Below are 24033 nucleotides of genomic sequence, written 5' to 3' on the forward strand. Positions count from 1 at the left end.
ACAATCTGTTTCCTTGTTTTCTCCAGCTTCTCAGGTGACTTGCATTCCTTGACTTGTGGTTCCTTCTTCCATCTCCAAGGTAATCTCTCTGACCCTTCTTTCATAGTCACATCACTTCTTGATTCTCCACTTTAAAGAATTTATGTGATTAGATTGACCTCACCCAGTTAGCCAAAGATAATATCCCCATTTGAGGTCCTAAACATGAATTACATCTGCAAAGTCCCTTTCATCCTGTAAGGTAATATAGTCACAGGCTTTGGTGATATGAATATATGTATACAAATACTATTAATATTGTAAATAAAGCTGCTAATAAACAGTATAGTACAAGACTCTTTGTGTCTATATGCTCTTGCTTCTTTTGGGAATAAACCTAGTGGTGGAATTACTGGCTCATAGAATAGATGTATGTTAACTTTGTTAGACATTTCCAAGAGTTTTCCAAATGAGTTGTACTACTTTACACTCCTTCCAGCAATTAGAGAAAATTCCAGTTGATCCACATCCTTACCAGTACCTGGTCTTTTTATTTGACCAGTTCTAAGAGTTATCAATCTAAGTGGTATCTTACTGAGGTTTTAATTTGCATTTTTCTTTTTCTGTATCATTTATGTCTTTATTTTTCGGGAATGCCATTACTGGGTTGTGTGGTAATTGAATAGTTTGTTTTCTTTTTTTAAATTTATTTATACAAGAACTGGGGTACAGGTCAGAGGCATGGGAGGGTGAGAGAATTCACCAGAGACAGAGCGGGGAGCAGAGCAGGCAGACTGACGAAATACACTGCTGATGGGGGCAGCGGGGGAGGCAGGAGAGGTCTGCCGCGCCACGTGGGTTTCTCCCTGACCGGGCCTGGAATCCAATCGACGGCTGCAGAGGCTGTGGACAGCTTCACAGCGTGGCGCTGAACTCGCTGCACCACCAGGGAGGCCCTGAATATTTTGTTTTCTAAGAAACAGCCAATGTGGTTTCCAGAGTGAGTATTTTACATTCTAACCACAATGTATGAATGATGGAATATCTCCGCATCCATACAGCCTTCGGTCTTGTCACTACATTTTAGCTCTTCGTTAGGTGTGTAGTGATACTGCATTGTGCTTTTAATTTGCATTTCGCTAATGGCTTTTTCATGTGGATGTTGATTTAAGAAAAGGTAGCTGCTATCATCTGTAATGCAGTGGTTAGTAATGTTAAGTGTAACAGTTATATTAAGGGGTTTTAATTTTTATTACAAATGATGGGGAGGGAGATGCTGGGAAAGGCCTAATGCAAGTCTGGCCGAGAGTTGTGGGTGTAGCTGGGTGAACAAACGCTGGTGGGGTGGCGGAGACCGAGGTCAGGGGATGCTGCTGGCTGGGGAGGCACCTCAATTACGAACCCACGCAGAGCTCGGAAGACCGAAGACTCATTTGAGTCACGACTCGGCGCTCCAGTCCCGCCCAGGCCGGGTCTTCCGGTGACGCAGGGACGGGAAGGACGCGTTCCCGCCTCGGGAGCTGTTTCCCGCCAACTCTTGGGCAGCGGCGGGAGCCGCCGCGAGGGCGCGCTGCGCGAGGTGGGGTGAGGCTGCCGGCCGTGCCCATGGCGCGCTCAGGCTCTTGCGGCGGCTCTCTGGGCCTTCTGCTGGCCTGGCTCCTGCTCCTTCAGCCCTGGTTCAGTGAGGCCAGGAAGGTTGAGGAGGGGGCACCGGGGGGCTCCACGCTGCCCTCAGCCTCTCCTCTCCCCTCAGAAGGCAGCCGCGAGGACCGGCTGATAAATATCAGGACTCCGCGACCTCAAGGGACTCTGGGATCCCCTGGAACTCCCGAACTCCACGTGACGGGCATGTCCCCCGACTTAGTGACAGAAGACTCCCAGGCGTCAGCTACACCACCAAAGGCCGAGGGAGCACCGCCGTTTATTTCAGGTGATGCTTCTGGGTCAGGCCCTGCCACAGGAAAATGGCCTGGTCTGAGGGGAATGGAACCCTGCCAGGGGTAGGGGTGGAGAATGGGGAGCATTCTTCAGGGAAACACTATTTTTCCCCGGGAAAGGGAAGTGTCTGAGTGGACCCAACCCTGCCCTTGAAATCTGAGAGGCCATGGCCATTCCTGGGGGATCTGAGGAGACAAGGTCTTGCTCTGAGGGTTCTGAGACTTCTGAGGATTATCTGGTGGTGGTTGTGGTGTCATTGGTTTTACTTTCCGTCCCTTCACTTCATGGACCTGCTCCAGGATGTGGCCATAAGCACTTGAGGATAGTTGGTGGAAGGCCAGCTACAGACACGAAGTGGCCCTGGCAGGTGAGCCTGCAGGTCAATAACAAACACATATGTGGAGGCTCCCTCATCGCCAAGCAGTGGGTGCTGACCGCTGCCCACTGCATATTTAGGTGAGTGTTCAGGGCTCCCAGCTTGGGCTACTGATCAGGGCTGGATATGGTCCTGTTCCCCTCTTTAGGCTTTCTTTTCATCATCTGAAAAAGGGACTATAGTCCCTGCTTTTCAGTATGTAGTCAGAGGTAGGTGAAATTAGGGCTCTAGGTAGCTTGGAGAGCCAAGACCCAAAGTCAAGTTCAAAGCCACTTCTTTTAAGGCTGTGCCGATTAGCCTTCAAGCCAAGTGGCAAGAAGGGGGAGAGGCCAGGTGGGTGACAGTATGTGGGAAAAGACTTGCCAGGGGAATAATTATGGGGACTATAGAACTAGGTTAGTGGTCTCAAGCTTTAATGAGCTTGCAGAATTTCTTAAAAAAGACTGCCTAACCCTAGCCCCCAGTTTCTGATTCAGTAGTTCAGTACTGGGACCTGAGAATCTGCATTTCCAGCAAGTTTCCTGGTGATGTTAATGCTGCTCAGCTGGGGAACCACTGTGGCCAGGAGTCTGCGGAAGGGATTTGATTTGGAAGGAGGGGGTGGCTGATGTCTAGCATTGGAGATAGGAACAAAGTAGGAAGAACCTAGAATATGTGGAAGGGGTGTTTAGACCCTCAAGGATCTCTCTGCAGCGAAATGGAATACACGGTGAAGCTGGGAGATGTGTGGCGTACCTCCAGAATGGCACTTGTCGTCCCGGTCAGAGACATCGTGATCCACCGGTATTTTGGTTCTTCGACAACAGTCCAAAATGACATTGCCCTTGCTTTCCTTGACTTCCCTGTGAATTACTCCTCTCACATCCAGCCTGTGTGCCTCCCTGAAAAGACTTTCCTGGTGCAAGATAATAAAGAGTGCTGGGTGACTGGATGGGGAAAACGAAACGAAACAGGTGAGACTGTGTAACAAGACTACAGCAAACTTAGACCGTGGAGAAGGCTGCCTGTTGTGCTGGGGTTAACCTTAAGCTAAAGTAAGAGACTGGAAGCCAATTTTCTAGCAAGTAGGTAAGGAAGGAGGGTGGAGAAGATATTGGTAGGGAGTAACCTGTTGGTATTACAAAGATCTGGGGTTTTCTCTGGGGGGATTTTAGCTCTGAGGGGGTTGATCTCTTTGCTAGCCTGAACTGTCCCAAACGAAAAGTACTTGCTTGATGGATAAAGTGCTTTCGCTGGGTGGGAGGAGGCCAGAGAACTCCTCTTAGTGAAACTATAGGGCCTCCTATCCCTTGGGCAAAGCCACATTTGGTACCTTTGGGGCACTACCTGTCTAAGAGTCTGTGATCCTGCACTAAAATAAACACACTTTACTGAAGTACAGACACTAGTCACTGTTACTAATGATACTCAGAGTGACAGACACTTGCTTTTGATTTCTCAGGCTTTTAAGACCTCACCTCTTCTTGTCTTGATAAGTTCTTCCTAACCTGTATTGATGTTGATTTTTACCTAATCTTCTCATGTCAATTTTGCTCTCATTTCCTCCTCTACTGTCAGATGGGGATAATATCCTAAGCCCTAAGAGGGTGTATCTATGTGAAAATACTATATTGAGACCAAAGTGGATGTCAGGGGCTCCTGTCCTGTCCCACTAAGGAAACCCGCTGACTACTAAATTGTCTTTACAGATAATGCAAAAGCAGCTCCCCTGACTCTTCAGGAGGCTGAGCTAAGTATTATTCGCCATGAGAAATGTAATGAGCTGCTCAAGAGAAAGTTGAAAAGCAATGCTGATTTAGTCAAGAAAGGGGCTATCTGTGGCTACAGTGAACAAGGAAAGGACACTTGCCAGGTCAGTTCATGGACCCTTTGCCACCTTTATATTTTGGTTGCCACTCAATGTTTCCTCATTTACAGGCAGTAGAACCTGCATTATTTTCCAGTCCCTCCATTTGCCCCTTGTTCAAGTTAAGGTGATTCAGGGGGACAAGCTGCTGAGGCTGGGTCAAGCTGGCCTGATCCTACCTTTCAATAGAGAGCAGCTAATGCTGCTTAGAGAGGGACAGGGAAGAGGGGAGATTCAGACAATAAATACCATAATTCACGTCACACATTTTGACTCCTCCTGTGTGATAAGCAACATATGTGGGCAAGGATTTTATTCATTATTATTATCTCAGAGCCTGTATTTTTTGGGGGCTATATTCAGTTTTTTTGTACACTTATTTTTTTTGTTAAACATTTTCAACTCTCAAATCTCATATTTTTAGAGGGCAGGTAGAAACGAGGGGTACCTGGGAAAGCCCCACTTGTGCCCAGCTGCCTAGTCCTTTGCAGTGAAACCACCCTGTTCTGATATTGGTCATCTTCCATTCTGTTTGTTTCTTGTTCTTTCTCCAGGGAGATTCTGGGGGGCCTCTGGTCTGTGAATTTAATAAGACGTGGATCCAGGTGGGGATTGTGAGCTGGGGTATTGGCTGTGGTCGTGGAGAATATCCTGCAGTTTACACAGAAGTTAGTTTCTACAAGGACTGGCTCATTGGTCGTCTAAATCAGGCTTACTCTCAGAACTCAACAGGTTTCTTCATCTTAAGCCTGTGTCTGGTGTTGCCCCTTGGCATTCTGGCAACCCCGTGATGATCTGCGCTCCTGCCTTCCTCTTTCTGAGCTTTCCCCTAAGCCTCTTCTCCGACCTCCCACACTGCAATGCCCTTTCCTCAAATTCCGGTTGGGATGCACTGACCCCACAAGATCCATACAGTAGAGTGGCAGCAAGATCGGAGTCCGAAAAGTATTCCTGCCTGGCACTCCAGTTGCCAGCCCTTGTCATGCCTACTCCTTGGCTGTGCTCTACCTGTCAGGAAGGAGGGTACAACCATCCAGCCAGGGGGTCAGCCGGCCTTCCAGGGGGAGCATGATGCTTCATGGACATCTTGGAGTACATCTACCAAAGAACAGACATCACCAGCACTAGACTTGGTTGTGGTTTCAGGACTCTCAAGCCGATCAGCTTGGTGATTATTCAGAGTGAGTTAGGAGGCCTCGAATGTCCCCGCTGAGGGGTAACGCCTGGGACCTGCACATCTGACTCGGGTGTCTTGGACCAGGAGAAGTTCCCTGTGCTCAGTATGGATCCATCAGCGAGCAGCCAGCCTCTGCCACACTAGCCCTCCTGGGGTAGCCCCTTGTCGGAACCCCCTTCCCTAGTGCCCTATTGGCCACATCCGGGCTCACCCCAAGTTGTGTTGATATTGTTAAGAAGTGCAGAGATTTCAGATGTCGTGAAATAATATTATGTCAAAATAAATGTTAGGAGAATTGCTTGTGTGTTCCTTATCTCTGGGATCTTGAGGGTCTGGGAGTTGCATATAAATACTCCGTAGAGAACTAGTTTCTTATTTAGCCAAGGAATTACTTGTGGTTCTTGTTAAGCCCTTGAGGGGTGGCTTCCCCACCCCCCCCATTCACATGTGATTCCTGGGGATGGTTTTAAGGCATCCCCCTCCCTGTACATCAAATCTTTGCAAGGAGTTCTGTAGCCTAACTGAACAGTCTCTGGAGCTCAGAATAGAGGACCAGGAGAGTGGAACTGGGAGCAAGAGTGCAGTTGGGGTGTGAGAATATTCCTCTTCCACTGCTTGTACTTGCTGCTTACCCTCACGTTGTTACCATGGTTCTGTATTTCCTCAGGGAGGAGACCAGAGAGATTCACTATATGCAGCACTGGTTCTTACCCTAATTCTAGAGTCAAGTGTCTCAGTCTTTCTGCCTAGCTATTCATCAACTCTCACAATCAATCCTTTGTCCCCTGCTTTTCCAGGGGTCGATGTTTCAGCTCCTAGATATCCATGGTTTCAGTGGAAGTCTATTCTGTGTGTTGCCTGGGGAAGGCTGGGATGGAGAGACTGAAAGCTTAAATCTATTAAGGGGTTTAAAAAAAACCACCCAATATTCATGTGTTAAATAAATCTAATTTCTTATTCCTATAACATCCTAATCTCACGGTAACACCTCCATCTTGAGGCACTACTTAGTCCTATAGTTCATACTTCACCTGTATCAGAATTCCGTGGAGGACTTGCTAAAATACAGACCATGGGTTCTGCTCCTGGAGTTTTTAATCCTGGAGGTCTGGCATGGGGCCTGAGAATGTACATCGAGTATGTTTCCAAGGGCTGCTGCTGCTGCTCTGAAGTCTGCACTTTGAGAACCGCTGGCTTGCATTAACATAAGCAGGGAAGGCAACTGCCCTTGACTGCAGTGGCATAGAAGTGACACACATCACCTCTACTCACCTCCTAGTGGTAGAAACTCACCCAGTGGACCTCTTTAGATGTCAGGCTGTGGTCCCCCATCCTAGTCATGGGAAGTAAGAATCTTTGTGGCCACCTCCCAATATCTGCTACACCCCTCAACCCCAAAGACCCCATCCTTCTGGAAAAGCTCCCTGTGACCGTTCAAGGCCTGACACGAGCCACGTTCTCTTTCAGTTGCAACACTCCTCTTCGTGGTCTGTGAAGAGGAAGAAAGGCTTTCCTTCCTTTGGACCCAACTATGATGCATCATTCAAATCTTGGTCCAGCTCAAATGTCACTTTCTCAGTCGTCTGATTCTTTAGCCTTACTGTTCTGTTCTTGTGCTTTCTGTATCTTTTTAGATTGTCAAATCAACATAAATTGTGTACCTCTCCAATGCATCAATCTTAAGGGGCCAACAGTGTGATCAGAGGCTGAGCCACAAGGTTTCATAACTGGCCCAGATCCCCGTGTGCCTTCACTGGCCAGGTGCTGGCATCAGTGTCAGTGGGGGGTGCTTTCATGGACCTGCCACCATGGAGGCAATCACAGCTACAGAGCCCCAAGATCATCTTTAAGGAATAGGCACGAGGTTGGGGTGAAGGAGACAAGCCAACACATGTAGACGCGTGTGCAGGGCTCCAGGCCACCGGTATGTGTCCACAACGTCATCACGCACTGTACGTCCCCCGGCCTACGTATGCGGAAGTGCTTCCGGTACTAGCGGCGCCCTCAGGCGTCTGAGATGCGCAGTTTGTGCTAGTGCCCTCACCCATCAGGGAGCCATCCCGTGGCGGGATTGTGGGGGCTGTTTCTGCAGCAGCTAGGTGGCGTCTCCCGGGCCTCATGACCTCCATGCTGTTCAGTTTCAGCGATGGGCCTGGAGACTCGAGGCTCTGGGGCCTAAGTCGCTGCCTCTTGCTGCTTCTGCTGCTGCAGCCCCCACGGAGCTCAGGTGAGGTGGAACCGGCAGAGCCCTCCCGCCCCTTCCCCCCTCCCCCCTCTCCCCCATCCCTGGAGGCGCACTGGTCGGGGTTGTTATCACAGCAGACTGGGACTCTGTAACCGCACCCCCCACCCGCTCACCAACCTTTAACCCCTCCCAGGATCTTGCTAGGGTGATTCCCACTGCCCACTCAGCTTCTCCCTCAGGGCCCACCTGCCCTGCCACCTCCTGGGACTAGTACAGCGAACCCTTAGCATTTTCTCCTAGGGGATCAGTTGTTTCCTTCCTCTGTCAGTGTGGACCTCCAAGTGACTAAGACCTGAACCACCTTCTTGACAGTATCCTTGCCACACTCTATGTGGCAACCCCTCCCCCACATCTTCTTAGGTGCCTGGCACTGCTGGAGACCCCATAGGCATACGTTCTGGGTTAGGTTAGTTCGTGGTCTCAATACACTTAAGGGAATATTCCAGAATTCACTTTTCCAGACCTTTTATTCAAACGCAGGGTGCCTCCCTAGCAGCTGGTTCAGTCAGAAAAGAGGAATCAGCGACCTGGCATTCTGTTCCAGGTCAGACCACTTACTTGTGCTCTGGACTGTGAGCCTTTCCGGGGCTGTGCTCCCTCCCCCAGACTCTCAGAGATCTTTATCCTCTCCCTTTTTATTTACTGTGTTTCTTCACCCTCTTTCCACACACTGCCAGGTTTCTCAAAATAACGGTTTTCACTTCATGCTTCCTTTTAGTGCTTCTCACTTAATCCTCAGCCTATTCCTGGCATGTCTCTGCCCTTATTGTCCCTGACTTTCTACTACTGTCTCCTTCATTTTCTCTAGTCCCTTGTCTTCTCTCAGGCGATGCCTCCTGAATCCCCTCTATCTCAGGGACCCCTTCTATCTCAGGCCCCTCTTCTGTGGCCCTCCCAGACTACCCTTGCTCGCTTCATTCTGATGTATTGGTGTTCTCAGGTGCTGTCTGGCTTCCCTCTTCAGTGCTCCCTGGTGAGCTAACTTACCCTTGATGTAATAGTGCTGCTATGGATGTAATGCTGCCCCCTGAAATGATGTGTCTGATGTGTGGCCTCCTACTGGACATCTCCACTTGACAGACCTAGAAAGAGTTCAACTCCTTAGAGTTCAGAGCTGAGGCTTCATCTTAGTATACAATGGGTTTGCTTACCTTTGTTTACTAACTCAGTGGATATTAGCCACTTGTCTCCAAAATCAGACTAAGACCTGAACTACCTTCTTGACAGTATCCTCAGGCCTCTCATACGTTATGCGGCAGCCCCTCCCCCACATCTTCTTAGGTGCCTGGCACTGCTGGAGACTCCAAATGTTCACTCATTCCCCCAAGTCCTACATCCCCCCATCTCATCAGACCTTTCTTTCTTGTTGGCTTTTGTAGAGCCTACATTTGCATCTCATTGCCTTCAGTCTTGTCATGTTCCTATTTATTGTTCATGCTGCCTTCATAAGATAGCCTTGATTGTCACCCTTTTGTCGTCCTCCTCTCAGAGGGCTTCACCCAGGCTTCTTTTTTTTTTTTTATATATTTTTTTTAAGATTTATTTATTTATACATCACTGGGTACAGTCAGAAGCACAGGAGGGTGAGAGAATTCACCAGAGCCAGAGTGGGGAGCAGAGCAGGCAGAAGGACCGAAGTACACTGCTGAGGGGAGCAGCGGGCGGCAGGAGAGGTCTGCGCGCCATGTGGGACCCTCCTCTGGTGGCCGGGGAGCAGCCGGGGATCGAACCGGCGCTGCAGAGGCTGCTGACAGCTTCGCAACCCAGCGCTCAACCGCTGCGCCACCGGGGAGGCCCCACCCAGGCTTCTTGACTTGGCTAGTGGTCCCTCCTGATTGACCCCTGACTCCCCTCCCCACATCGTTTCTTGCCCTAGCCTTGTCCTTTATCCTCAGGAGTGTCTGATATCCATGATTTTTTTTTTTTAAAGTTTTGTTTATGCATACAAGAGCTGGGGTACAGGCTAGAGATGTGGGGGGTGAGAGGATTCACCCGAGACAGAGTGGGGAGCAGAACAGGCAGACTGACTGAAATACACTGCTGAGGGGAGCAGCGGGCAAGACAGGAGAGGTCTGCTGTGCCATGTGATTTGTGCTTCATAGTGTGGTGCTTAAACCCTTGCACCACCAGGGAGGTACAATCCAGGATGTTTTTTCTGCAAGGAGTGTCACTGTCACTTTTCATCTCTGTTCTACCTTCTCATCTTTAAGATCTGGCACAATAACCACTTTCCCCAGAAGCTTCTCTGTCCATCTTTTCTTCTGGCCTCTCCTGACACCTGTGGCCTTGTCCCTGCGTTGATCTCATACAGGTGATTGTTTACTCTTGTCTCCCCTCCTGTACAGCATGTTTCTCAAGGGCAAATATTGGGTGTATCTTTCTAAAACACCTTTGTCCATTTGGTTTCAGGTCCCAAGGCTGGGAACAGAATGGGAGATTAGGAAATATTTGATGAGTGAATGAATGAACTAATTAATGAAAAATGCACCTCTTTTGTATCATCCTGTCACAGCCTCTCACTTCACCTCTGTCCTCCTTTTCCCCTCCAGGTTACAAAGAGGACAACACCAAACGAGGTGGGTAGGGTGAGCCCCTCCTGCAGGAAATCCTCAGCTCCCGGAGGGTATGTTCTGAAGAGGGCCACATAGATAGTGTATTTGCAGGAAGCTGGAATTTAGTCTAAGGAGCCTGTTTTCTAAAGAACAGCCTGCAGCTCCCAGGACATAGAGACCTAAAGGTGTAGAGGAGGGTATCTGAACCTTCAGTGGAAATGCTGAACCTTTTTGAATGCAGTGCTAACTGCAGCCCCTTGGGGGACATATCCAGGAAGCTGATGCAGACCCTTTTCCGCAGACCTTTTGAACTCTAAACTGCTTAGTTGCAAATGGAGTCTCCTGGGCCCTGTGGCAGTGTCTGCAGAGCCTGACTCTTGTGTGTCTCTCTGGCTCTTTCTTTAGTCTTGGGGTAGAGGGTGGGTTCCTCCTGCTTGTCCATGAGCTGCATTGTCACATGCCCTGTCAACATTCCACCCCAATTTGGTATAGATTGTTTGGTTGATTGATTAAGTTAGTTTTTCTTGCTCGTATCCACGGCCTACTTCTTTTCCCGGTCTTCATCCTCCTCTCAGTCTTGTGTGTTCAGTGTGTCTTTCTGTTTGTGTGTGTTCTTGTTGTAAAACTCCGTATTGTTGTTTTGTGTGCATGTATTTTTAGCTTACGTAAATGTTAAATGCTCTAGATCCCTGTTTTTTCCTCTTTTCATTCAGCCCCGTTAAAGACAAACATTTTATTTGGAAATAATTTTAAACTTACCACATGCTGCAAAAATGCAAATAGTAGAAGGAACATAATCTTTTATGTGCATATAAAATCACATAATGTTTTCAGACATCAGCTGAGGATAATGTGGTATCTCTGAGTACTTGGTATGTATTTTCTAAGAATATTGTCTTAGGTAATCACAGCACACTTATCAACTTCAAAAACTTACATTGGTCTCCTGCCTTTATCTAGTGTCCATATTTCGGGTCAGCTCTCAGCAGTCCTAAGAGCAGTTGGTGGGAGTGTGTACATGGCAACAGCTCTGTCAACCCAAGCCATGATCTAGCTTTTGGCTTTTTTTTTTGCCAGTCTAGTGGAAAAAGCATGACTTCCTGATGTAATTTACATTTTCCTCATTATCATTGAGTTTGTCTCAATATGCTGTTGGCCTCTTGTCTCTTTTAGTAAATCGCCCGCCTTATTCTCTGCATGTTGTCTCTTGTTCTTTTTTCTTGTTGATTTCCTAGAGTTCCTTGTATAGTCCTAACAAAAACCTTGTGTTGATTTTAGATACTGCAAATATTGCCTCCCAGTCTGTCTGTTAGCTTTGTTCCTGGGCTCAAAAAGCCTTGATTTTGATGTAATCAGGCTAGTTGATTTAATGCTGTATGGTTTTTGCTTTGAGGTTTTGTGTAAGGAACACTTTCCCACCATACATCACGTGGTCTGCTGTTAACTGTGGTGGTCTAATATCAGGGTGAGGCCAGAGGTACGGAGCTGAAAGAACTCACCAGAGACAGAGTGAACAGAAAGGTGGATTTACTGAACTACCTGGTATGTAGTTCAGTACGGGAGATATAGTTCTGTGTAGGAAGAAATATTTGGAGCTCCTTTTTTACAACCAGTTTTCACAGGCTTTTTCATGACTGGGGGAGTCTGTCTCTGCCAGTTGCTATCTGCTGGAACATCAGGCTTGGGTGGGCCTTCTGCATAGGAGGTGTCCTGCCTGGTTCTGTTTGTCCTGTTCCCTCATTCCTGGGAATTCTCCATCTCCCCCTATTGGTCATGTGAACCTGTGGCCAGGTCCGGTGGTTGTTTCCTTTTCTTAGCATTTTGTGTCTCCCAACATTGTTCAGCTGAGTGAAGTGCAGAGTTTTCAGTTTTAACTCTATTAAATGATACCACGATATTTTTTTTATAAGTATATCTATTGTTTTATTTTTTCACTCACCCCCCACCCCACCATGGCAAGAACAATTAACATGACACCTACCCTTTTAAGAAATTTTTAAATATACAACAACATATTACTAACTACATGTACAATGCAGTACAGTTGATTTCCAGAGTATATTCATTTTGCATAACTGAAAATATATACCCATAAAATGCAACTCCCTATTTCCCCTCCTTCCAGTTCCTGGAAACCACCATTCTGTTCCTGTCTATGAGTGTAACTATCTTAGATTCCTCATGTAAGTGGGATCATGATACCCCAACATTAGCTCAGCAGTTTTATCTTTTACATTTAGGTCTTTAAGTGCTATGAGAAAGGAATCCAGTTTTGTTTTTCTTATTTCTCTTATAGTGAGCCAGTTTCCTAACACCATCTACTCAACAGTACTTCCTTTATCCACTGATTATGGTGGCTCCTTTATACGCTGAATTCCTGTATGCCATAGAACCATCTCAAGCCCTGTTCCCTTGGTCCATATTGTCTGTCCTCGTGAATGCCATATTATTTCTGTTATCATGACTTTGCTGTGTGTCTTAATATCTGCTAGAACAACTTTTCTTCCTTTGCTCTACTTTTTCAAAGACTGAGCTATTTGTAGACTTTCGTTTTTCTATTTCAATTTTATTTATTTATTTATTTATTAATTTTTTTAATATTAAATTTTATTTTTATATTCCCCCATACAATTGCAAACACCCCATTCTGACCCCAATCCTTCCCCTCCCGCCCCCCACCCCCCAAAAAGTGTCTCTGGTTCATAGTTTTTTGTTGATTTTGATTTTCACTTTCTTATATTCATTTTCCTGGTCCCTTATTTAAGTTTTCTAGATTCCTGCTATGAGTGAGACCATCCGGTATTTTTCTTTTTCTTTTTGGCTTATTTCGCTGAGCATGATCCCTTCCAGCGCCATCCATGTTGCTGCAAATTGCATGTGTTTATCTTTTTTGAATGCTGAGTAATATTCCATGGTATATATGTACCACATCTTCTTGATCCAGTCATCTATTTTTGGGCATTTGGGTTGTTTCCAAAGCTTAGCTATTGTAAACAGTGCTGCTATAAACATAGGGGTGCAGGTGCTCTTTGGAATTGATGTTTCTGTGTCCTTTGGGTAAATACCTAGGAGTGGAATTGCTGGATCATATGGAAGCTCTATGTTTAGTAGGTCCAGAAATCTCCACACAGCTCTCCATAGTGGTTGGACCAGTTTGCACTCCCACCAACAGTGCAGAAGAGTTCCTTTTTCTCCATCACCTCGCCAACATTTGTTGTTGCTAGTTTTTTTAATATGTGCCATTCTCACTGGTGTGAGATGGTATCTCATGGTAGTTTTGATTTGCATTTCCCTGATTACAAGTGATGTTGAACATTTTTTCATATGTCTGTTGGCCATTTGCATTTCCTCTTCAGAGAAGTTTCTTTTTAGCTCTTCTGCCCATTTTTTGACTGGATTATTTTCTTTGTTGTTGCTGAATCTCATCAGCTCTTTGCAGATTTTTGTGATCAGTCCTTTATCATTAGTGTTGGGTGCAAAAATGTTCTCCCAGTTGGTGGGGTTTCTCTTTGTTTTTGTTATTGTCTCTTTTGCTGTGCAGAAGCTCTTTAATTTGATGTAGTCCCAGCTGTTTATCTTTGTCTTCACTATCACTGCTTTGGGTGATGTGTCTGTAAAGATGTCTTTGATGTGCAAATCCCGTAGTGTTTCGCCTATATTTCCTTCTATGTATTTTATGGTTTCAGGTCTTATGTCTAGTTCTTTAATCCATTTTGAGTTGATTTTTGTGTATGGTGTGAGGTAGTGGTCAAGCTTCATTCTTTTGCATGTAGCGACCCAGTTTTCCCAGCACCATTTATTGAACAAACTTTCTTTGCTCCAATGCATAGTCTTTGCTCCTTTGTCAAAGATTAGTTGACCATAAATCTGTGGGTTTATTTCTGGATTTTCTATTCGATTCCATTGGTCTGTATGTCTGTTCTTGTTCCAATACCATGCAGTTTTGATGATTATGGCTTTGTAGTATAGTTTGAAGTCTGGGAGTGTGATGCCTCCATTGCTTCTTTTTTTTTCAGTAGAGCTTTGGCTATTCGGGGTTTTTGGTGATTCCATATGAATTTCATCAATAATTGTTCTATTTCTTTGAAGAATGCCATTGAGATTTTGATTGGAATAGCATTGAATCTGTATATTGCTTTTGGTAGGATGGCCATTTTAATAATGTTTATTCTTCCAATCCATGAGCAGGGGATGTCTTTCCATTTCTTTGTGTCTTCTTCCATTTCTTTTAACAGTGTTTTATAGTTTTCTTTGTATAGGTCCTTTACCTCTTTTGTTAGATTTATTCCCAAATATTTGATTTTTTTTGTTTCGATAATAAAAGGGGTGGTTTTTTTGATTTCTTCTTCTTCAGATTTATTGTTTGTGTATAGGAAGGCTACTGACTTTTGCGTGTTGATTTTGTATCCTGCCACTTTACTGAATTGATTGATGAGTTGAATTAGTTTTTCTGTGGAGATTTTGGGGTTCTCTATGTATATTATCATATCATCTGCAAATAGTGATAGCTTGACTTCTTCTTTTCCTATTTGGATTCCTTGGATGTCTTTCTCTTGTCTTATTGCTCTGGCTAGGACTTCCAGTATTATATTGAAAAGCAGTGGTGAGAGTGGACATCCTTGTCTTGTTCCAGATCTTAATGGAATTGCTTTCAGCTTTTCACCATTGAGAATGATACTGGCTGTTGGCTTGTCATAGATGGCCTTTATGATGTTGAGGTATGTTCCTTGTATCCCAAGAATTTCAAGGGCTTTTATCATGAATGGGTGTTGCACTTTGTCGAAAGCTTTCTCAGCATCTATTGATATTATCATATGGTTTTTATATTTCTTTTTGTTGATGTGTTGGATAACGTTGATTGATTTTCGGATGTTAAACCATCCTTGTGCCCCTGGAATGAATCCAACTTGGTCGTGGTGAATTATCTTATGGATACATTGTTGGATTCTGATAGCTAAAATTTTATTGAGGATTTTTGCATCTGTGTTCATTAGGGAGATTGGCCTATAGTTTTCCTTTTTTGTGTTGTCCTTATTCGGTTTTGGTATTAGTGTAATATTGGCTTCATAGAACGTGTTTGGTATTGTCCCTTCCTTCTCAATTTTTTGGAAGAGTTTGTGAAGGATAGGCACTAATTCGTCTCTGAATGTTTGGTAGAATTCATTTGTAAATCCATCAGGTCCTGGGCTTTTGTTTTTGGGGAGGTTTTTGATTACCATTTCAATTCCGCTGCTTGTAATTGGTCTGTTTAGGTGTTCTATTTCTTCTTTATCTAGCTTTGGGTGATTGTAGAGTTGTAGGAATTTGTCCATCTCCTCTAGATTGTTGAACTTGTTTCCATATAACTGTTCATAGTAGTTACTGATTATTCTTTTGATTTCTGCTGTGTCCGTTGTGATTTCTCCTCTTTCATTTATGATCCTGTGTATTTGTGCTTTCTCCCTTTTTTCCTTTGTGAGCCTGGCTAGGGGTTTGTCTATTTTATTTATTTTTTCAGAGAACCAGCTCTTGGTTTCATTGATCTTTTGGATTGTTTTTTTAGTTTCAATTTCATTTATTTCTGCTTTGGTTTTTATTAATTCTTTTCTTCTACTGGTTTTGGGGTTTTTTTGTTGTTCTTTTTCTAGATCTTTGAGCTTCGAGATTAGGTTGTTTCTTTGAGTTCTTTCTTGTTTTTTGATGTGAGCTTCTATTGCTATATATTTTCCTCTTATTACTGCTTTTGCTGCATCCCATACATTTAGGATATTGGTGTCCTCCTTGTCATTCAATTCAAAGAATTTTTTAATTTCTTCTTTGATCTCCTTGTTAGTCCAGTGGTCTTCCAGTAGTGTGGCTTTTAATCTCCATGAGGTAGGATAGTTCCTTGCCTTCTTTTTATGATTTATTTCTAGTTTGATGCCTTCGTGGTCAGAAAAGATGGTTGGTATGATTTCAATCTTGGTGTATCTGTTGATGTTTGTCTTGTGCCCCAGTATGTGATCGATCCTGGAGAATGATCCGTGTGCACTTGAGAAAAATGTGTACTCCGTTTTTTTTGGGTTTAGTGTTCTATAGATGTCTGTTAAGCCCAAATGCTCTAGGTCCTTATTTAGAGCTTTAGTTTCTTTACTTATTTTTTGTCTTGTTGATCTATCCATTGTTGATAGTGGTGTGTTGAAGTCTCCCACTACGTATGTGTTTTTTCTGATGTCTGTTTTCAGAGAGGACAACAGTTGTCTGATATATTTTGGTGCTCTTTCGTTTGGTGAGTATATGTTAATGAGTGTTATTTCTTCTTGAAGTATTGTCCCCTTAATCATAATGTAGTGACCATTGGGGTCTCTTTTTATTTTTTTGAGTTTGAAGTCTGTTTTATCTGATATAAGTATAGCTGTTCCTGCTTTCTTTTTTGGCCCATTTGCTTGTAGGATTGTTTTCCATCCTTTGACTTTGAGCCTATTTTTATCTTTTGTAGCTAAATGTGTTTCCTGGAGACAGCAAAAGGTTGGGTTTTGTTTCTTAATCCAGGCTGCAACTCTGTGTCTTTTTATTGAAGAGTTTAGTCCATTTACATTTAGAGTTAATATTGATATGTTAGCATCTGTATTTGCCATTATGTTTGTCTTTCCTTTGATTTTATTTATTCTTTTAATAACTTTTTTTTTTTTTTTGGTCTTCTTTCGTTGTTATTCGTCCCTCTGAGGTTCTGGCTTTAGGATTCCTTGTAGTATTTTTTGGAGTGGGGGTTTATTTGTAATGAAATTCCGGAGTTTCTCTTTGTCTGGGAAGGTCCATATTCTTTCTTCATGGAGGAAAGAGAGCTTTGCGGGATAGAGTATTCTTGGTTGGCATCTGTTTTCTTGGAGTCTGTTGACTATGTCCCTCCACTCTCTCCTTGCCCGTAGTGTTTCTTCAGAGAAGTCTGATGTCAGCCTGATTGGTTTTCCTTTGAATGTTATCTGTTTCTTCCCTCTTGTCAGCTTCATTATTTTTTCCTTGTCCTGGATTCTTGGGAGCTTTACTATTATGTGTCTTGCTGTGTTTTTCCTTTTGTCGTGGAAGTTTGGTGTTCTTCTTGCTTCTTGTATATCAATTTTCAGCTCCTTCTTCGCATTTGGGAAGTTCTCTTCAATTATCTCCTGGAATATTTTCTCTGTTCCTACATCTCTCTCCTCTCCTTCTGGAATTCCTATAACTCTTATATTTCCTTTCCTCATGGAGTCAGATAGTTCCCGAAGTCTTTCTTCATTCTTTTTCCTTCGTACTTCTCTTTCCTTTTCTGTTTTGGTTCTTTTTATTTCTGTGTCTTCAAGAGAACTTATTCGTTCTTCCATTTCATCTATTCTGCTTTCCTTGCTTTTCCCGGAGTTCTTTAGTTCCTCCATTAATTCTTTGATCTCCTGCATTTCTTTTACTTCCCTCTTTAGGGACTCAATTTCATTCTTCTGACCATTGTTTTCCCTCTTTAGGGACTCAATTTCCTTCTTCTGATCTATCACTTTTTTAATCATGGCAATTTTAAATTCTCTTTCAGGAAGGCTCAGAAGTTCTTCCAAGTTGCTGTCGTTGCAATCTGGGGAGTGGTTTTCTTTTTGTGGTGTGCTTCTTTCCTGAGGAGTTGTTAGGTTGTGTGTGGTTCTTCTACTCCCTACTGTCTGTTTTCTAATTTGTCTTATGCGTTGGGACACTGTGTTGCTCGGACTGACTGGCATCTTGGGTGAACTTCTCCGCTCCCCTCTGGCTCTTCCAGGAGCCATCTCTGTCTTCTGGGGGGGCTTTCTGCTGGTTTTAGGCAGTTTTTACTGAAGAAATGTCCCTGTTCTCAAATGGCGAAGCGGGATGCAGTCCCTGCGCCTCCGGTTTCAGGCACACTCTTCTGCGCACCTGGTCTGCCCCGGACGTGGGTGCCTGCTCCCTCTGTGGGCTCAGACTGCTGGTCGGAAGGGGCCTGGCGTGGAATAACTTCCCGGCTGGCCACTGGGTCCTCCAGAAGCCTTCTGCCCTTTTCAAGCAGTCTTAAGAAATTTCCTGTTCTATGGGGTGTTAGTGACTTTTTTTTCCTGGTTGCTAGGTGGCGCCAGAGATCTCTCCTATTGTCCTTGGGGGGCTGTTTTTCGCCTCCCCCCACCCCGTGGGACAGGGAACAGAGCAGGAATGGTAGGGTACACCTCAACAGCTTTGGGGTGCTGTGTCTGCCTTGTGCCCCACCGTCGTGGAGAACCCATGCCCCGAATTTTCGTGCCCCGGGTCTCAGTTCAAAGCCCTCAGTTCCAGGACGCGGGCTGTAGCCCAGTTCAGTGGCGCGGGAATGGCGCCTTTTGCACCCCGCTCCCGTGCCTGGGCGCCTGGTTCCTGCTTACTCAGGGAGGGACCTTCACCTCAGTGAGGACCTCGGTGTGTCTCCCCGCAAGCCTAGGTCGCAGGGGCGGGGACCTGGGCAGCCGCGATCCCGGTCTGCACTTGCTTTTCAAGCGCGCCCAGCGCGCCGCTTTTCCACGCAAGCTTACTGGCAGCCCGGGCTGTGTGCGCGTCTCCCGGGGTCTTTGTTCTTCTCTAATGGCGCCCGGAGCCGTTCGCTCACCGCCGCGGTGAATCCTGCAGGGTTCGCCTCAGCTCCCGTTCACAGGGTGTGGTGGCTGCAATAGTTCCTTTCCACTCACAGTCCCGCTTGCTGCGTCGTTTGTTCTTGTTGGCCGTTTTGGTTTGTTGTTTTCCTCCTCTCTGCCGGTCGGAGAGTGCCGCCTCTGTGGGCGGGGGAGGGGAGCAGGGTTCTGCGCTTCCCTCCCTTCTAGTCCTCTTTTATGGCCACTTTCTTCTTCGGGTAGTTTGCTGGAGTCACCCGTTTATCTTCCGTGTCCCAGTTCTCACTGGGACCTGCCGCTTTTCCTCCCTATTAACTTTTTTTTTTTTTTAGAGGCATGTTTATTTATTTATTTATTTATTTATTTTTGTTTATACATGCACTGGGTACAGTCAGAAGCGCGGGAGGGTGAGAGAATTCACCAGAGCCAGAGCCGGGAGCAGAGCAGGCAGAAGGACCGAAGTACACTGCTGAGGGGAGCAGCGGGCGGCAGGAGAGGTCTGCGCGCCATGTGGGACCCTCCTCTGGTGGCCGGGGAGCAGCCGGGGATCGAACCGGCGCCGCAGAGGCCGCGGGCAGCTTCGCAACTCAGCGCTCAACCGCTGCGCCACCGGGGAGGCCCCTATTAACTTTTTTTAATGGGAGATCTTACTTGCAGCGTCTCCTCGCCGCCATGTTGCTCCGCCCCTCCCCTGAACAATTCCTTAATCTCTATTTCAATTTTAAAGGAACTATCAAGTTTCCTAAACTATCAAAGTTTATATGAAGTTTTTATAAAGGAACTATCAAGAGTCCTGACATGGAAAGTGACTTTATAGGTTAATTTTGGGAAAAATTGCATCTAAAATATTTAGTTGTTCTGCTTAAGAACGAGGAATGTCTCTATTTTTGCTAATAATTTCAGTGTTTCTTCTTTTCTTTCCCCAAAGAGCTCAAATTTTTATTACTGACCAATCTTCTAGGTACAGAGACATACAAAGAGAAAACATGTCCAGTTAATAGTGATGTTTTCAATGTAAAATAGTAAGATGCTACTGATCTTGATACAGCATAAATATGTGTGCTGTATCATGTGGGATTCCTTATAGACCTAGCTTGGTTCTTCTCCAGTATTTTCCCTGGGAGTTGTATCTGATTTTATCACCAGTTTTCATTTGAATCCACTGGAGAACAGGACGATTCTGCTTTTGTTTCTTGGCCAGGAATCACTTGGTCCTTAAAGTGAGAGTACGTGGTGAGAACAGCTAAGTGCAATCAATCACCTGATGGTGGAGGAGAGCAATATCAGTCTCTTTTTTATTTAATAGAGGCATGTTTATTTATTTATTTATTTGTTTGTTTGTTTGTTTATACATGCACTGGGTACAGTCAGAAGCGCGGGAGGGTGAGAGAATTCACCAGAGCCAGAGCGGGGAGCAGAGCAGGCAGAAGGACCGAAGTACACTGCTGAGGGGAGCAGCGGGCGGCAGGAGAGGTCTGCGCGCCATGTGGGACCCTCCTCTGGTGGCCGGGGAGCAGCCGGGGATCGAACCGGTGCCGCAGAGGCTGCGGGCAGCTTCGCAACCCAGCGCTCAACCTCTACGCCACCAGGGAGGCCCGCAATATCAGTCTCTTATTAGAGTTTTAACTTTATTATTGCAGAAATGTCCCATAGTGTTGGATAAGTCAGTTCTTGGGTACTTCATAATTTTTTGCTACTAAAAATGTATTTTATTTTAACTATATTTTTTAGTTGGTTGTGCTGGGGTAGAGAAATGTTATTGATTTTAAGGATAAGTCGTTTTATCAAAGTATTACCTACACATAAAAAGTATATAAATTGTAAGTGTCCAGCTCAAGAAATGATGACACAGTGGACATACCTGTGCACTCACCTCAGTGTTAGAGAGCAGAGCAATACCAGGACCTGGAAGAGCCCTTAACCTCCTTCTCACAAAGTATCATTATGCCTGGCTTTTGGCCATGAAGATTCTTTTTATCGGTTTTTAAATGTTATATGATGTTTGCTATAGGTTTTGGCATGTAACTTATAAAATTAAGAATTTCCTTTCTATTCCTAGAGTTTTTTCTTTAGTCATAAGTCTGTGTTGAATCTTCAAATTGCTTTTTCTGTGTCTCTTAAGAAAAGCACACTCTCTTTCCCTCTTTTGAGAAAAAGAGCAGGTTATATGGAGAATACCCTGAGAACTCTTCCATGCGGAGACCACTCTTGTAGTCCTGAGACAAGCCCTACATGATCACGGTGCATTCCTTAAAAAAAAAAAAAAAATGGTTTATATCTTATTTTTAGTTTCTGTATCATGTTCATACACTTGTATAACTTGTCTGTGGAAACGATGTGCAAACCAAGTGTGTAAGCTGTTGAGTGGGGGACCTCAGTGGGTCCTCAGTGGGCCCCCCACACCAGGGGACTCTTTGTTGAATGGTCTGTGTACAGACTTCTGACCTGGAAGTCTGGAGCTTTTCTTGACTGTGCACAGTGTGAAGAGAGCGGCCTTTGCAAGTGCGATGATCTTTCAGGAGTGTGACCCAGGGACTTTATTCCAGACATACAAACATGAATTTCTTGCCCTAGGGCTCCTTCTCCACTACTTTGATATCCTGACTGATTGCTCCCTGTGTGCCTCAGTATCTTTCAATCTCCCTGTGATGGCTCTCTGTCTTTGTCTTGGTGCCATTTATCTCTATCACTGCCATTTTCTGTCTAGCTCAGTACCTTTGGGTAGGTCCCCACCCTTCTCTCCTCCTCAGTCTCCCCCTGAGTGTATAGCCTCATGCAAATTGGCCCTGAGGAGCATCTTGTTCAGTCTTTCTTATCTTCTGCTGTGTGACCACTGTGTCTCTGCAGCCACACTCCATCCTGATGAGTGTGGCAGACCCTGGTGGTCCGATGATTTGGACATGACCCGCCATTGGCCCTGGGAGGTGAGCATCCAGATGGAAAATGAACACGTGTGCGGAGGGGCCCTCATTGACCTCAGCTGGGTGGTGACTGCTGCCCACTGCATCCAAGGGTGAGTTTAGCCCACATGTCCAGGGTCTAGAGACCCAGGGCTGCAACAGGCCCAGCCTAGCCTCATTTCCTCTGTGAAACAACATGGGAGTGGGGGAGGTAGTGTGGGGTAAGTGGGAAAGGAGGTCCAGTCATGCTCAAGGTTTCACAGGGGCCAGCGACTGAGCAGCAAAGACTGTCTCAAAAGCAGGGAAATGGGAAAATCCAGGATATCCCCTTGGCTCCCATACACATGAAAACACACATGTGTATCAACACCTACACACCTGCACTGTTTGAGCCAATGTGAATTATGAATGAGACAGTCCTATCTGAGGGCTTGCAGGCAAAGCCAAGCTAGCAGAGCAAATCAGGCAGCCTGTGGCTAGGGCCGAGGGTCCTCGCACCAGGTAGGAGCATAGTCTTGCTGGGAACCTGACATTTGCCTGGTGGGGCTCTCTGTCTCCTGCAGCAACAAAGAATACTCAGTAATGCTTGGCACCTCCAAGCTGAAGCCCAAGGACCCCACCAAGGCCCTCTTGATCCCCGTGAAGGACATCATTATGCACCCCAAGTACTGGGGCCAGACCTTCTTCATGGGTGACATTGCCCTTCTCCTGCTTCACACTCCTGCCATCATCAGCAAGTACGTGCAGCCCATCTGCCTCCCAGAGCCCAACTACATCCTGAAGACTGGCATACAGTGCTGGGTGACTGGCTGGGGCCAGGTTAAACGGCGGTTTTCTGGTGAGTCGGGTGGGATGGGGGTGGGGTTCAATACACAGAGGGTGCATTCCTTTCTTTTCAGGGTCTTGCCTGATGAACCCCCTCATGGTACCTGTCAGGGAACTTGTGGCTGTTGCCTCTTTGGGTGTGTCAGGGTCACTTCTCTTGTGAACTGTTGTCATGGTTTATATCATTGTGCTTGCTGTGGGCGCTCATTCAGTCCTAGCAGTGCCTGGGCTGGGCACGATCATTTGCCTCTTATAGCAGCTTAGAATCATGTTCACAGATTCACTCACTCATTCATTCAGTTGATAAATTGAGCATCTGCCACTTGCCAGGCCATTGGCATTGAGAATACGTGTCCCACTTGCCAGGACTCAACTGAGGCTGGATGTAGCGGTACAGGCTGACAAGGACTAGACTTTGTCAGTGATCTTAAGATTAAACCAGGAGGAATTTGGGAATGAACTCTGGGCAGAGGGTCTGCCTAAAATGCCCAAGGAGGAGCAGGTGTTCATCTGCTAGTGAAGGGCCACAACTAGTACAAAACTCAGAGGCTGGAGAAAAGCAGGGTGGGGTTGGGGGTTTCAATTTGTAAGTGGTTGCATTTGAAACTTTGATTGTGGCCTACTTGGTTCATAAGCATAAACTTCCCAGAAAATGGGTTTCTGAAACAGCCTGAGAGGCCCTGGGGTTTATCAGACGTGGTCTGCACTGCAGAGGGAAGGGCCAAGTGAAGGAGGGCAGGGAGGTGAAGGGGCGTGTCTTGGTAGAATCTTGAGGATGGAGGTCACACCACACTGGGAAGAGGCCAGGGCTGACTGGAGTGAGGAATCAGTTCTCACTCCACTGGGCTCCTCCACAGCCAACTCCACGCTGACCCTAGAGCTGCAGGAGGCCGAGGTTTTTATCATGGACAACAAGAGGTGTGACCGGATTTACCGCAAGAAGTCCCTCATGCCCCGCGTTGTCCCCCTTGTCCTGGGGGACATGGTCTGTGCCACCAATTATGGAGAAAACTTGTGCTCTGTGAGTTTCTGGGAGATTCTGGCAGCTCTCCTTCAGGGTGAGGGGAGGGGAAGCTCCTTGGGAAGTGGTTTGCTTGGTGTCCCTCTTTGGCACCATCACCAGGCAGTGTTTTGCTTGCATCTACCTTCCCCTGTGACTTTGATTTTTTGGCTGATAATCTGGGATGGGATCCCCAGCTGAGGACCTGAAGGAGGACCCCAGGTACTGAAATCCTCAAAGAACCATCCAAACAGAACACAGGGGTGGGCATTCTGGGTCCCCTGGGTCTTGGCTGGGCCTTGAGCCTCCATCATCTCTCTCTCTCTTTGCCCAGGGGGATTCTGGGGGCCCATTGGCTTGCGAAGTTGATGGCAGATGGATTCTGGCTGGGGTATTGTCCTGGGAAAAGGCCTGCGAGAAGGTACAGAATCCAGGCGTGTACTCACGCATCACGAAATACAGCAAGTGGATCAAGACTCAAATAAACAGTGGGGCTCCCTCAGGTCTGCGCACCTCTGCCTGGTTCCTAATTCTGTTCTGGCTGCTGCAGCCCCAGAGGGACCCCTGATCTCCGCCCTCCCTTCTTTCTGCTTGGCCTCTGCTGAATGGCGCCAGATCAAGGTTAGACCAC

The 24033-nt window shown here is 46.0% G+C and overlaps 2 protein-coding genes across 2 annotated transcripts; both read left to right on the forward strand.

Moving 5' to 3' along the window:
* Positions 1-1584: 1584 nt before the first annotated feature.
* LOC311180108 (serine protease 44-like) lies at positions 1585-4930 on the forward strand (the record flags this gene model as incomplete). Its single annotated transcript, XM_084247770.1, has 6 exons — positions 1585-1660; positions 1733-1909; positions 2217-2373; positions 3059-3246; positions 3982-4145; positions 4694-4930. The coding sequence occupies 6 exons, from the start codon at positions 1585-1587 to the stop codon at positions 4928-4930; spliced, it is 999 nt and encodes a 332-aa protein (XP_084103896.1).
* A 2504-nt stretch (positions 4931-7434) lies between these two features.
* On the forward strand, positions 7435-23970 carry PRSS50 (serine protease 50; the record flags this gene model as incomplete). The annotated part of the gene is made up of 6 exons (XM_084247771.1): positions 7435-7543; positions 10111-10137; positions 21525-21690; positions 22141-22415; positions 23260-23423; positions 23737-23970. The coding sequence occupies 6 exons, from the start codon at positions 7435-7437 to the stop codon at positions 23968-23970; spliced, it is 975 nt and encodes a 324-aa protein (XP_084103897.1).
* Positions 23971-24033: the final 63 nt, after the last annotated feature.

Source organism: Talpa europaea, assembly GCF_964194135.1.
Source record: "Talpa europaea genome assembly, chromosome: 11".
Classification (NCBI taxonomy): Eukaryota; Metazoa; Chordata; class Mammalia; order Eulipotyphla; family Talpidae; genus Talpa; species Talpa europaea.